Source organism: Oxyura jamaicensis, chromosome 8 (assembly GCF_011077185.1).
Source record: "Oxyura jamaicensis isolate SHBP4307 breed ruddy duck chromosome 8, BPBGC_Ojam_1.0, whole genome shotgun sequence".
Taxonomy (NCBI): domain Eukaryota; kingdom Metazoa; phylum Chordata; class Aves; order Anseriformes; family Anatidae; genus Oxyura; species Oxyura jamaicensis.
The window spans coordinates 8,936,684-8,950,676 of record NC_048900.1 but is presented as its reverse complement, the minus strand read 5'-3'; the positions used below and the strand labels follow the sequence as shown (position 1 = coordinate 8,950,676).

At 48.4% G+C, this 13,993-nt stretch overlaps 1 protein-coding gene across 13 annotated transcripts in view; it reads left to right on the top strand.

Moving 5' to 3' along the window:
- Positions 1-13,993, top strand: part of PACS2 (phosphofurin acidic cluster sorting protein 2) — a 70,586-nt gene that overhangs the window by 46,968 nt on the left and 9,625 nt on the right. For 7 of the 13 annotated variants that reach the window (XM_035333734.1, XM_035333733.1, XM_035333740.1 and 4 more), the window contains 4 exons: positions 3,322-3,432; positions 5,488-5,596; positions 7,396-7,428; positions 12,320-12,362. In XM_035333734.1, coding sequence (XP_035189625.1) covers positions 3,322-3,432; positions 5,488-5,596; positions 7,396-7,428; positions 12,320-12,362 — 296 coding nt within the window. Of the gene's footprint in view, positions 1-3,321; positions 3,433-5,487; positions 5,597-7,395; positions 7,429-11,897; positions 12,260-12,319; positions 12,363-13,993 lie in introns of all 13 variants that reach the window. The other 6 variants (XM_035333741.1, XM_035333738.1, XM_035333737.1 and 3 more) reach the window with 3 other exon arrangements.

The window sequence follows — 13,993 nt, the reverse complement described above, 5'->3', positions numbered from 1 at the left end:
TAAATGCGGCAAATCTCATGCTGGTATAGTGTTGCTTAATGCTTGCACTGCTCTTGTGTGAGTGAATTTCATCTTTATTCTTGATGTCAAAGTCTGCTTGTAAACCTTTTGCCTAACGTAAGGGGTTGAGTCCTTTCTCCCATAGGGGCAGGCTCATATATATACCTTATTATCATGGTACAGTGAAAGCACAGAATAATGTTCTAGAAGTTCTTGCCCGGGCTGAAATCTTTAATTCATTGGGCGCTGTGTTTCCCAAAGCAATAACTGTTCAGGCCTTTCTGAGGCTGACACAGAAAATGTTTATTATGCAGGGGGGGTAGAGATGGAAAATGTTAAAAGGCTCTGAAACTGCTGAGAGTTAAAATTATTCAAATTACATGTATCTTTTGACCTTTCCTTCATGTGCTCTTCTCCTCGGGTTCTTTCCTCAGTTTTCCAGCACCTTATCTCTGCCCTTCCAACAGCTCAGCAAGCCTGCCTGGCTGGGAAGTAACCCAGCTTGGATCTCTTGTGTCCAGGGAAGTGGTGTGCACTGATAACAACAAAAGGGGTCTCGTTGTCACAGTCAAAAATGTGAGGAATGCTGGAGCAGAGAGGCCTGGGCAGCCAGGCAGTCCCTGGTGCTTGCGGGCAGGGGCATCTGGGCAGTGTTGGTGCCATAAGCGTGTGATGCCAGAGGTTGGTCTAGTCCGAGGCTTGTCTTCAATGAGTGTGAACAGGGCACTTAAGTGACACAGGCAGCAGTAACCTTGAGAAGTGATTTTTCCAGTCTTTTAGGCTTGGGACCAGCTGATGGCATTTGCTGTAGGAGTCAAAAGCTGCTGCCCAGCACCCTGAGCAGTGGATATAAGGCTGCTGATTTGGTGGTGAGATGTGCAGAAGTCAAGTGAAAAAGACAGGAGCCCTGGATCCTTCTGTCATGAAGGCATTTAGTTTCCAAAGTGGTTGGCAGAAATAGGAGAGAGAACCCTTCAGGGGACAGAAACACAAAAAAGAAAGATTTCTGCAGGCTTCAGTTCGCTTTGAATGAGAGTCTGTGTGGCTGAGGATTTTGGTCCTCACGTGCTGCCTGTCTCTTAGCCTTCAAAAAAAGAGTTTTCTGTCCTGCAGTCTTTAATGGTTTGAAAATACCGTCTTTTTGAAAGTAATACACAAGGTTTAGCTAGTGTTTTGGGGTTTCGTTGTGTTTATTTTTTTTAACCTTAAACCTTCGGTAATTTAAAAAAGAATAAAGCACCTTAAATTGGTAATGGAACTGTGATTGCTTCTTGAATGTGCTTTAAATATAGAAACTTATCTTCTGTCAGGGCCTTTCCCATAGAAGTCTGCAGTATTTCCTGATGGGATCAAGTGCTTATTTCTGGCCAGCTTTCTGGCACTTCATTAAAGTGATTGAGGAGCAGCGTCTCTTTCCTGACAATTGAAAAAGCACCAAAGACAAGATGGTGACCATGCCATAAATGTCTTAAAGGAAAAGATTTCTGCTGTTAGCAGCACCTTCAAAGTAGGAGCGGTGGAGTCTTTTCTAAGGTGGTTTTACCTTCAGCTACGTGCTGCAGGGCCAGAAGAGCCAACCTGCAGTGGTTTGTTGATACTGAGAAATGCTTCTTGTCTGGAAATGTCTGTACTGGGAGATTCAGTCCTGCTTCGTGCTTCCAGTTCTGTGGCTGAAAGACTCCTTTAATGCCCAAACTAGTGAAGAGACGGTTGAAAAGATGCAAGTAAGAGAAGGAAAAAAAAAGTTGGGATTACTTTGACCGTAGTTTTTTAAAAAACATTTTATTTAGCTCCCAGGGATAGCACTTGGGATATCTTTTGTTTAGTACTCATTTCCAGCTGCATCTGCCATGCATGTGTGATATGTTTTTCCAACATGTGGGAAAGCTGTCACTTCTCCAGCGTGTGATGCTGAGCTGCTCCACGTGCACTGCTAAAAACTCCACAGGAAAAGAAATTAAAGGTCTCAAAGTAGCCATTACTGGCAGGCTCCAGGGAAGAGCTTAGGCCTCGGTTTGTAATGACTCTGAGGGGAACTCAGAGACCTTCTGCTTAAACGTGTTGTGGAAGTCTGAAAGTTAGCACTGGTCTGGAGGGTGAGAAACAGTGGGTTTTTCCACAGTGAGCTTTAGCAGCGGATGGTGAGCATATTTAAGCAATCAGGGGTGTTCTGGGCTGGAGCCGTCAGGTTAGCGATTACCAGCCGATGACACAGCTGTTGTGGTCTCTGGAAGCGAGGCGTGATGTGAGAATTCAGCATGCAGGAAGGATAAAAACAGGCTGAGGAGAAGCTCTGGGGCCTGTACAAGGTGTAAATATACAAGGCTCGTGCTGAGCATGGAAAGAGCAAAGACTGAAACGTGGTGGCTGGGCAGGGCAGTCCTGGCACACCTCCTCTCCTCTGTTGGTAGACTGGAGAAGTTGTGGTTGTAAGAGTGTTGTGGTTGTAAGAGCAGGTTGTCTGAGCTGGGGACACTTGTCACCTAAAATGAAAGTGGCAAATGTTTTGACCTCTCCCAGGGCGGAGGTGGTCTCTTCAATGATTTCCCTCTCCTGCTCGGTGTAGGTGTGAAGGCAGGTCTCCATCCAGGGCTGCGAGCTGGAGGCAGGACACAAAATTGGTGAAATCAGGTCTTTTCCATGCTCTTAGAGGAGCATGAGGCTTAGCTAGGACAAGCGGGGACCTGATGCATGTGCCAACATTTACCAGGACTGTAATCCTTGGGCTCTGACTTCTGTCTTTGATTATAGCTTACATATTGCATTTATGGCCATTTTGCTTCTCCACCTATTAAACGAGGCTGCCTGGTTGACTTTCCCTGGTTGCAGGTGATTTCCTCTCCTCTATTGCAAAAGAGCAATTATGTGCAAATGGCCTTCAGAGGAAGGATCTGTATCCTCCAGCCATGGTGCCCACATGCAGCCTGCAGGCACGAAGGGCTGCGGGGCCAGCCGCTTCAAAACTGAGTGACCGAGACGGAGAGCCATGGGGCCTCCGTGTCTTCCAAATCATTTGTTTCCTCAGCAGTTTCGCAGTCCTGTTTTTCTTGGCTTTTTAAAGTTTAATTTGGTGGGAGGGAGAGGAGAGAAGGGAAGGTGTCACTGAAAGTGGTGCTGAAGCAATTTCTCTGCTGGGAGGTCTATTTGCATGCTTTTGTAGAGATAAGCTGAACTAAATTTCGTTGTTATAGTTGAAGAAACTTACTTCTGGGATGTCTCGTATAGTTTGATTTTGGAATTTAATTCCTTGCAGACAAAAAAAAATCATACCTGCGTTCAGTTCTGGGAAGAACAACTGTCATGTTTTCCTTTCTTTCTTAGGATCTCATCCAGTGGCCAAGTATCTGGGGTCTGTAGATTATAGATACAACAACTTCTTCCAAGATCTAGCCTGGAGAGATCTGTTCAACAAACTTGAAGCACAGACCACTGGTAAGACCATGAGTCTGTGTCTGGCCTGTGTGGGATAAAAGGCTTGAATAAGTAATTTTAGTAAAGGTCAAGTAAATGTAAGAGGAAGCAGACAAATGTTTTTGTTCCTCTTTTTTCCTAACTCCACCACATTCCCTTTTCAGATGCTGACCTTTGTATGTCCTCCACTTGGTGGTTTGCAAACAGCTGTTGGCTCCAAGATGCCTCTGAGTCACTCTGTTTTTACCTAGCTCTCAGCTTTGTTCTTTGGTGAGGAGGTCTCACAAACCACCACGTTCCATACATTGCTTTCTGTGGCCCTTCAGAAACCATCCAGCCCAAAAGATTCTGAAAACTGTAAACTTCAGGAAGATTAACTTCTGTTATTTGCACGGGAGAATGACCTTGGCATTTCTGAAATCTGCTGGCAGGATCTTTCCCATTAAAAAATAATTTTGTTCTTTACCAGTGTTTGTAACATGTGAGAGCTGCCCTAGGTCAGATCAACAAGTTCCCGTTCTGATCTGAATCTGTTCTAGGCCAGGATAAAGCCTTACTGTTTGTTACAGTACTATTTTGCTTAAAATATTAATGCTTTCAGTTTTTCCATCTGTTCCTTCAAGAATGGAGAGAAATGGGAGAAAGGAGGATTTTCATCCTTCACTTAGGGCTACGTGAGGGCTTGAGACTTGAATGAGGAACAATCCTCTCGTGGTGGCATGTCCCCCATGGGAATTTCACTAGCCGGAAAATGCATCAGGGCCTTTGGAACACTTGCAAGGGTGGAAGGGTTGCAGTGTGGCTCTCCTGTTGGAATTGTAGAGGGTGCCTGTGGCTCCTTAGGGAACAGATGCTCATGGAGGTCCTCTAGCTGTGAGAGGAGGAAAGAGCATCTTTGCAAGGGTTTGTTCAGAGCCTTTTCCAGCAGAGGGGAACTTGTAAGGACAAGGCCCTGGGCAGCCCGTTCTGGAGGTCAAGTTACTCCTACTTGGAGCAGGGGGCTGGACTAGAGGTCTCCTAGTGTGCCGCCCATACATTTTTCCTTGATTATGAGCTCATGGAAGAAGAGATGTACAGAACAGTTTTCTTCTAATTCCTTAAAAATCGAGGCAAATGTCAGTACAGATTTGGCTTTAGTGTCTGCCTTTTAGGGATACTTCATTACTGTAGAGATTGAGCTCAAGAGCCTTGTTTATTCTTTGTAGATTGTATGCTGCAGCCCTTGTTTACTTGCCTGCGTGCTATGAGGAAAATGCATCATCGTTTTTGTGCTACCCAGACCTTGTAGATTCTCCATATTCATATATAGAGATGAATATAGGATATATATATATATTGAGAGAGAGAACTGCACAGAAGCCCTGTGATGGCATAAGACGATCTGGCAAAGAATTACAGCTTTTCACTGCTCCCTGATCAAGAAATTGTAAGAAACTCTGGGTGAAAATGCTCATTAAGTTAAGGAAGTGCCCAGTGAAGGTAACTTGTGTTCCCTTGATTTCACAGTTGAGATTCTTTTCCTGAAACAAAAGGAAACGGAAGGCATTTAGGAAATGCCTTCCTGTCAACTGGAATCAAATGCACTCCCAGTCCTTGGGCACGCTTGCTGCTACACAAACATGATCTTTGTGCTCTTCCATCCTTGTGTGCCTCTCAGTCTTTCCAATGGGCTCAGCAAGGCCTTGAGTTCAGTAGGAAATCAGGTAACGCAAGCGCTAGCGTGAGCACAGTAACTACCCAAAGCCCTGGGAGAGGTAACTGCCCTTTCTTCAGCAGATATACAGCCTGGATGGAGGAAAGTCTAAGCAGGTACACATTTTCAAAGAAAAGTATTTTAACAAGTTTCACCGTAGTACTTCAATAAATAGTGCTGTGCCAGATGCCTGTGTATTTAGTGTGCCTTCCTAGTGTTTTTACTTTGGTACTCCTGGAGGTTGTTTGCTTTTGTTTAGACAGCTTTACAGTCAGCTTCCTTTGGAAGATGCAGTTGAGAAGCTGGCTGGCTGAGCAAATGGAGGGCAGTGCTGGTGATGGTCTCAGAAGTCACTTTGGTGATTTTTCTTTCCTCTGTTGCAGTTCCAGAAGCACCTGATGTTGTCTCCAGAATAACACAGTATATAGCAGGGGCAAACTGTGCTCACCAGTTGCCCATTGCTGAAGCAATGCTGACGTACAAGCAGAAAAGGTATGTTACTAACTTAACGCTCGCTTTCCAGAATGGCCCTCATGTTGAAGTGAAGTGCTTTTCTCGTCTTGTGTGCCAGCAGTTTCAAAGTCACTCCAAACTGCAAACACCATGGGAGCCTCAATGTGTTGCACTTAGATAATAGTGAATCTGCAGCAGTGTGGTTCATTAAGCACCGTGGTTTCTTTGGAGACCTGCAAGGTTTGGGGAAGTAATGTTGTGGACTGTGGCATGCCCTCCCCAAAGTATCTTCTATGAGATCTGGCCTTTTTGCACAGGTATCAAGAGAACTGAAAGCCTTTCTTTCTGGAGTGTAAATAGCAGACCTTTTCACAGGGGAGACAAAGTCCTTGTTAATTGGCAGTTGCAGGCTACCAGGGCTCCTACTTGGGAAAGCTGACATTCACCAGGTTTTATTTCAGCTGCTCTTCGGGGATAAACAGCCTGTCAGAGGAAGGAATTGGGGTCTGAAAGCAAGATTCAGAAGTATGTAGAGCCTCATACAGCCATTGTCTGTGAAGAGGAGTAATTTAACACTGAAGGAGAGAGAGAGATTGTTTCTGAGGCACAGTGTGGAGAATAAGAAACTCTAAATCACACAGATCCCAAGAACTTTTCAAAGCAGGATTAACACCCACATCATGTGATTTTTCTCTATTCAGGCACTAGCAATTTTCTGTGGGGCATGGATGGTTTTAACCATTAATGATTACCCATCCCATGTTGTATCTGATCTTTTAGATACAGCTGGTCCATTAACAGCTTGTCTATTAACAGCCATCACTGGTGCCTCACTTGCTTAAGAACCTGGAAGGATTCAAGGAGTGGGCAGAGTTACTTTTTTCCCTCTTCTTGGAAATATTTATTGCTGGTTGGAATTGCTTTTCCATTCCTCTGTCTGTTCTATGCTCCTTTGCAGAAATGATTCAGTGAAGTTTAGCCCATTCATTATGCTCTCCTAATGAAAATATTCTAGATTGACCGGTCCATTACAGATAATACATTCTCTTTGTGTGTTTGTGAATTTCTGTCATGTTGACCTGGTAAAAGTCTTGTTTTGTTGTTCTTTTTGGTGTGAGGACTTACCATAGTTACAAATACAAATGTCAGTCACCCCTAGTGCAGTGTTAACCCCTTCTGGTGGCTGTTTTTTTCTGCTCCCTTCAGTTGCTGGGTTCTGCACGAATCTCCACTGCTTTCTCCATTCAGTTACGGGTTCATTTTTGTCATTAATGCACAGTTAATCATTTTGAGTATCTAATATATCTAGAAAGATCAATTGTATACTTTGCTGAAAAAAATTGAGACCTACTTCAGCAACACACACCCCTCTCAGCTGTGTGCATGACCTCTTTTCCAAGCTGGTCTCATCCATTTGGATTTTAGACCTTTTGGACCTTGCAGTGAGATGTCTGACACTGCTGAGATGGTTCAGATGCTGCTGCAAGTTTAAACGTTGCAGAAGGTTGCTTGGAAGAGATCACTGAGACTGACTCAGACATGTGGCGTAGCCTACAGTCTTTTAGTATCTGTGGCCACTCTGAAACAGCTTCCACATTTAGCGAAGTACCACATGGGTAAACTGCAGAGTGAGCTAGAGGAACAAGCTGTCCCAGGGAGGGATGGACACTTCTCTCTTCACGTGGCTTTCTTTGGAAATACAGCGATCTGTCATTGGCAGTATTGTGGAAAAAAGAACACAGAAATTGTGTTTCCATTAGCACTATCTAAATGAATTCATCACTTTGTTGTAAGTATAATAACATATTTATCTTTTTCTTTGGTTGCTTTCTGAAAAGGAAAAAGAGCTTTCATTTTGATTTTACTCTAAGGTATCAGTTCTTTTTAGGTTCCCTCTCCCATCTGCTGTCTCTTTTCCACCCATGAGCTGGTCTTTTGTGCCTTGTTTAACAGTCCGTGCAGGTCTGGGATGCTCAGTTTGTGCTTCAGGTTAAATTCTGCTCGCTGCTTTGAAACTGGCATTTGCTGGTAGAACGCCCCATTAAAATAACTGCTCTGCCTTTGGGTCACGCAGACGGGTTGCCAGGGCACACTGAGTGGAGTGAGGGGGTTATTAAGGAAATAGCTTTGAGCAGTAAGACACCAAGAAGGTAGGTTTTTATCTTCCCTACTTTCTAGTTAATCCTTGCTGCTTGGTCATAGCCATCAGAGGGTGCAGTGTAGCTCCAGAAGGATTAGGACTGAGCAAAGGCTTTTCATTCCCCATCCGTTGGACCTGGAGTGCTCTAGGTGGCACTTGGTGGCTTGGGGCATGCCTCGGACCCCTGGGTTTGGGGTTGTGGCAGCTGGGGTTCAGCTGTGCAGTGTCTGAGTGCAGACCTTCTCCCAGTCTCCTCCCCAGAATCAAAAAGTTGAGGACTAGTCTCTTGTTGGCAGGCTCTCAGAGACATACAGGACTTCTCTGAGGCTAAGAGAGACAGGGTGTTTGCTAGCAGGGGGATTTGCACTCTCAGCTGCCCCTAAGATCCCCTTGTTCTGCAGGGCCCCCTGCTTCGAACCGTGTGCTTATTGGGCATTGCTTATTTAGACCTCTGTTCACAAAGTTACTGCATCTCCTCAAGGCCAGAGGGGAATGGCTTCTCCAAGGCAATGGTCCACGTAGAAACAGCAGCACTCCCTACCTAATTTGATTGCAGGACAAATCTCCCAGGATCCTAGCATTTGCTCTGTTAAACAAGCCCAAGGTCCAAGGAGAGCGAAGCCAGCTAGCCAGCCTTTAGGACGTAGCTGTATGTGATGAGCCGCTTCATAACTTAATTGCTAGCTGTCCCTATTCCGACTGACCTCTGCTGTCCTTCCCGTCCCCGTGTTCTGTTTGTCGTGCCGAGAGGTTGGCGCATGTACTGCCTGTGATGGGCTGCATACGGTGCGAAAGCTTTGTCCTGTTCTTTTGCAGCATCTGCTGGCCTTACCTGAAATTGAGGGGGCTGGGAGAGAGGAGGGTGTTCAGGAAGGAAATGCTTGTCGTGGCAACTTGTCTGCATTGCACTGGGTGACCGACCTCGTCCCTGAGCACTGGGAGGGCTGGCGGTTATTGAATTGTCAAGGCAGCAGCTGGGGAGCTGTGCTGTGCTGGCAGAGGCGTGCCGCTCGCTGGGGGTGCCGATACCTCTCTGCTTGGCTTTCTTGAATGAAGCCGTGCGGTATTTGAGATCTGACACTGTCAGAAGGTGCTCGCTCCCAGCGTAGCTGGATGGCTGATCAGTTCTGTGTACCTGGGCTGCTGTCACCCACTGTAATTTGGCGTCCAGCACAGCTCATGCCATGAGCTTCTGGATAGCCCTTGCATGAACCTGGGAGCAGCTTGGCTGTTGGAAAAGAAAGCGCTGCTCGCTTGTCAGGGCGAGGGCTGGGTTCGTTCCTACCTCGTGGCATGCTTATTAAAACCTGGTGTTGTAAGGAGAACTTAGACCAGCTCTTGATGCTGTGGGTTGGAAGGTGAGCCAGGTTCCTGAGCAACAGGAGGCAGGGGTAATGCTGGTTTCTGCCTGCAGGGCAATGAGTCCAGGTCCTTTCTCTGAGTGCTGCTGCTAAAACACACCTTGCAGCAGCTGCTGAATGTGAACGCAGCTTGTGAAGTCAGACCCGGTCCCTCCTGGCTCAGCAGTGCCCACGCCACCTGGCTTGTTGCTGCGTGAACCTCATGAAGCCAAAGGAAACGTAACAAGGATTTACGTGTGCCCCTCGCCTGGCAGAGCACTGTGGAAGAGGGAAGAGTCACGGCTCAGGAAATCCCCTGGACGTCCCGTTGGGCATGGCCAGCCCTCTGTGGGAACAGGAGGGATGCTGGCTGAGAGTTCCACGGGGAAGCAGAGCGGCAACTCTCACAACGTGTCCTGGAGACTCGAGTCCCTTTGCTCCGTGTGACCGCTGGAGACTTGCTGGGACAGGGAGAGCATTAGCCAGCAGGGAGCAGCAGCTCCTCCGTGGGAAGGACACGTCGTACCAGAGACAAACCTTGGAGGCTTGGCGGTGGTGCCTGGCCTGAACTTGCACAGAGGGCTGCTCGTCCTTCCCTGGTGAAGTCCCTTCTTGCCTGTTGTTCCCCTGCAGGACTCACCTGGGATAAAGCAAATATCTGAGACCCTCCTGCCAGGAAATCACAATTGTTTGGCTGTAAATGAATCTGCTCTGGGCTGCTTAAATTGGAACAAAATCTTAGGAAAAGGCTAATGGGAGGCATAAGTGGTGGCAGTGGTTACTCGGTTTCTCTTACTGTAACCGTTGTGTGCTTTTGGCTTATTTTGTACTTTGTCCCAGAAGTGAGAGAGATTATTCCTTCCCTTTGTCAGGTGGGTGACTCCTGGTAATGTGGCTTGTTTTTTCGAAGAATCTTAAAGCATCTAAATCTGCCTGTGTGTCTTTGTTAGACCTGAATTAATTTCTTCAGGTGGGGAGGGAGTATGCGAGTCTATCTCTGGACAGCTCATCTTTGGAGGATTGATTGCAGGTGGATGGATTTTGCCCAATCAGTACCAGTAATTAGACAAAACCTATTCCAGATTAAGAAGAGTTTCTTTCTAGCCTCTCTGCACAGGTCCAGGTTTTTTTTATTCCTCAGAAATAGAGATGAAGTATCAGTGATGCTGTTGAAAAATCGCAGACAAGGGGTAGGGTCTGGCTATAAATTATGAGGGGCTGTGATGGAAGGCCTTGGGCAAGGTGAGAGGATTCCAGGTGAGTGTTTGGGGATCCCAAAGGATAAGAAATAGGAAAGAGCATACAAGATAAAGTGAAGAACAAGCACAGCCATCTCATCTCTCCTTCAGTCTACATGAAGAGCAGCTGTTCCAATAAGCTGCGTTTTCAGGGGCAGGCATGGGAGATCAGAGATCCCAAGAAGCCGTGTGACAGGACTAGCCTAGCCCAGCTGGATTGCTTCAGGGACAGCCTGTGCATCACTGTGAGCTGCGATAAGTGGTGGCTGAAGCAAAATATTTATTTCACAGCTGCCCCTCGGCTCTCTTCGGTGAGAGTCTGAGCTCCCCAGGGGAGCAGGAACAAGTTACCTGCTGGAATTGGGCAAGGTTTGCTTTTCGAGAGCTCAGAGCAAAACCACCCAGCAGCTGTGAGGTGACGAGGCCGCGGTTGTGCTTCCCTCCCTCGGTCAGCAGGACTTGCTTCGCAGCCCATGGAGCTGAGGAAAGAAGAAAGCTGAGCTGCTGTTCGTGCTTCTCCCGACAGCTGCGTGCTTTTCTCCTTGCCCTTTGCGGAAGAGGAGCTGGAAATCTCTATTGGAGATCTGTTTGCCAGGGGACCTGCAGCTGTGGTTGGAAAGGTGACTGTGCTGGCTTCCAACCCGGAACTGTGGGCTCTGCCGATGTTTGCTGTGCTTTGGGGGAAGGAGGGATGATGCAGTGCCTGGGGCTGAAGGCAGGAAGGAAGCAAAGCCCTCGGCTTGGCTGCAGATCTCAGGGCAGAGAGGAGGCAAGGCAGGAGGCAAAAGCACCTCTGCTTTGGGACCGCGAGGGAACTCTGGCTGAGTCACGTTTCCTGCAGTTACGTGCCATTCTTTCCGTAGGACCTAGAGGAAACTGTGCAGCCCCCGGTAGCCGCACGGTGGTTGGCAACCTTTGTGCGTTTGGTGTGTTCCTGATCTGTGCTGAAAAGGGCGCAGAAATACCTGTTTTAGTGAAATATTTGCGCTGTGCCCAGCAGAGTTCTGGGTGAAGGCAGTGCCGGAGTTTGCCCTGCAGGTGCCTGTGATCTGAGGGGTGCGCAGAAGGAGAAACATGAGAAAGCTCCGAGTTCGGCTGCTCCCTACCTGCTCCCTGTGCTTGGCCCTGAGAAGCGTTGCGTACCTTACCCGTGTGGCCACTTCCAGTGCTGAACTTGGGTTCCTCCGAAGACGTGGGTGTGCTCCTGCAGCCCTGTCCTGCCCCACGTGCCTGCCTTCCCCCTCACTCGGATTCTCCCCTCCTGTCTTTGTTGGTTCTCCTGGGCTCCTCTTAGGTTTGGTTGTGGCCTTTGTGGCTTGCCCATTGTCATCACCCCCCGGCTTCCGAATCCCAGGCAGGAGCAGAGCAGGAGGGGCTTGCAGAACGTGCGTGGTGTTGTCTCCAGGCGGCTCTGAGCCGACGTGTGCGTGCTGTTTGGTCTGGTTTAGCCGTGTGCTGTTCTCCAGCTGTGTCCCGACCCACCCAGTATGCCCTGGTGCCTGTCTCAGTGGCTGCAAGCTCCCGGTGGCAGGGAACGTGCATCCGTGTGTGTGTGTGTGTGTGTGTGTACGTGCTAGTGCTGCACCAGTAACCACGTGTCACGGCTTGTAACCCCGTGGCAGGCTAACTGCTTTAGCGATGCCGGGAAGTGCAAGGTATGACTCCCAAGGTGGCACGCGTGACGGCCGGGCGTGCGCAGCGCTGCAGGGACTAGTAAGTAACGCCCCGCTCCCCGTGGTGTCGTGGCACAGGCCCGTCTCCTCGCGGCAGGAGGTCGTGTCTGCGATGACTGCCGTGCCCTTAAAGCATGTTTCTCTGTCGAGCGCGAGGGAGATGTTTCCCTTGAGGGGCCTTCCCCTTGAGAGGCGTGCCGCAAGCTGTGTGCTCTTCCCCACCCGTGCTGGCAGGGGGCCTTGAGAGAAGACGTTGGACTGGCGCTTGCATACTGTCCGTCCCCGCTGCATGCTTGAATGCAACGTATAAAGTGAGTATCGTGCCCGACGTGGAGGCGAGCTATTAACAACTCTTTTCTCTTTGCCTCTAGCCCCGATGAAGAATCTTCACAGAAGTTCATTCCCTTTGTTGGGGTGAGTGTGTCTTAGTTACTGTCTCAAGCCAGCTAGAGCATCGCCACGGGTGTTGAAACCAACTTACGTGGTCTGTGGGGCACAGCAGGGGCACCGAGTGTCCTGAGGCAGTGTTACTGTTAGCGTGGTAAATGGTGGGATGCAACTGCCTCGTGTAAGCAAACCTCTAGGATCCTTCAGAAATCTTGGGTGTCTTCCACCTCCCGAGCAGCTCTGGGCTGCATGCTGGCCAGCACTTAAGCAACCACTGTAGCCTGGTTATTGCTTTGTTAATTCACTACAGAGAAGAAGGCGTGAGGCTGAAGTGCTCCGACCCGCAGCCTGTCTCTGCTGCAGGCCAAAGCACCATTAGTGGGAGTCACTGCTGGGCCACGTGCAGAGGAATGGGCTGTGTTCCTGAAAACCTGCTCCTAGGGTCGCTGTGCTGGACGTTGCCCCGTGTGTCAGTTCGGCCAGATTTGTATTCCAATGTCAGTCCTGTGTGCTTGTCATGAAGTCTCCACTCCTCTTAACATCCCATCTACTCCTGGGAAATGAAGGGTACATCCCTCTAGGGAAGTCGCAATACCACGGTTATGTTTGTCTGAGGCAGCAGCTAGTTAAGATATTTTAACAAGCGAGTATGTATAGAGGCAGTACATACGTAAGTAATACAGATGGAGATTGTGCTCCCTGGTTTTCCTCCTGCCTTCGTGCTCCCAGCTTGTGTGGCCAAGCACAGACTATCTAGGTGGGGACGTGCTTGTGCACAACGTACTCCGCCTTTTCTAGATTCCCTCCCCTTATTTGATTATGCTCTTCAATTCCTTAAGTTTTAGGTATCACGTCACTGACCTGTGGCCCAGAGGGTATCCCCTGACTGCTCTTTGGCTACTGGATGTCCTCTTCACAGCTTGTGCTGCTCTTCCTGTAGCTTCTATCTCTTGCATGCTGGTTGTCTTGTTCTGCCTTCTGTGTTAGGCTGCCTCGTGTCTTTCCGTTTGTATCCCTGTCAGTGCATCAGAGCTAATCTGAGATCCCAAGGAGTTTAGAGAGTTTATCCACTCTTGCACTCAGGCTGACCCTGCTTTCACTCTGGTGTCTCATCTCGGCACAAGTCTCTCTGCGGTGCTGCTGTGATGGCGGTACACCCTTGTTTGTTGAAGGAAAGATGTCTTCTGCTAAAGCACAGGCACTTCTTCCTGATTTGCTCCCTGCTGATGAGTTTTGCTGTGACAGTATGCGTCCTGTGATTGCTGGTGAAGAAACTGCTGTTAGGAAACAGCCGTTTCACCTTCCCAGTGACAGGAAAAGCCCAGAAGCGCTTGAAAGCTCCTGGATTCATCTTGCTGGAGCAGTTTAAGCTCTGCAAAGCTTTTCTTTGGGGCTGGTTTAGTTCAGTGCCATGTGCGATGGGAGTGTTTGTCCAGCTCCTCTTTGAACAATCCTTATCCTTACAGTACAGTGCTTTATCCAGACTGGATTTGGTTGTCCGAAAGGGGAAGAGTCAACAGGTCTGTTGTGTGTGTAATGCTGCCAACCTCCCAAAATTTTGCCTTGGAGACATGGGTTGGCGTCCTACGTTGGCTGGCAGAGAGGGTCAAATTAAATGCTTCTTATTCCTGCCTCTGACATATTCCTGACACAGTAAT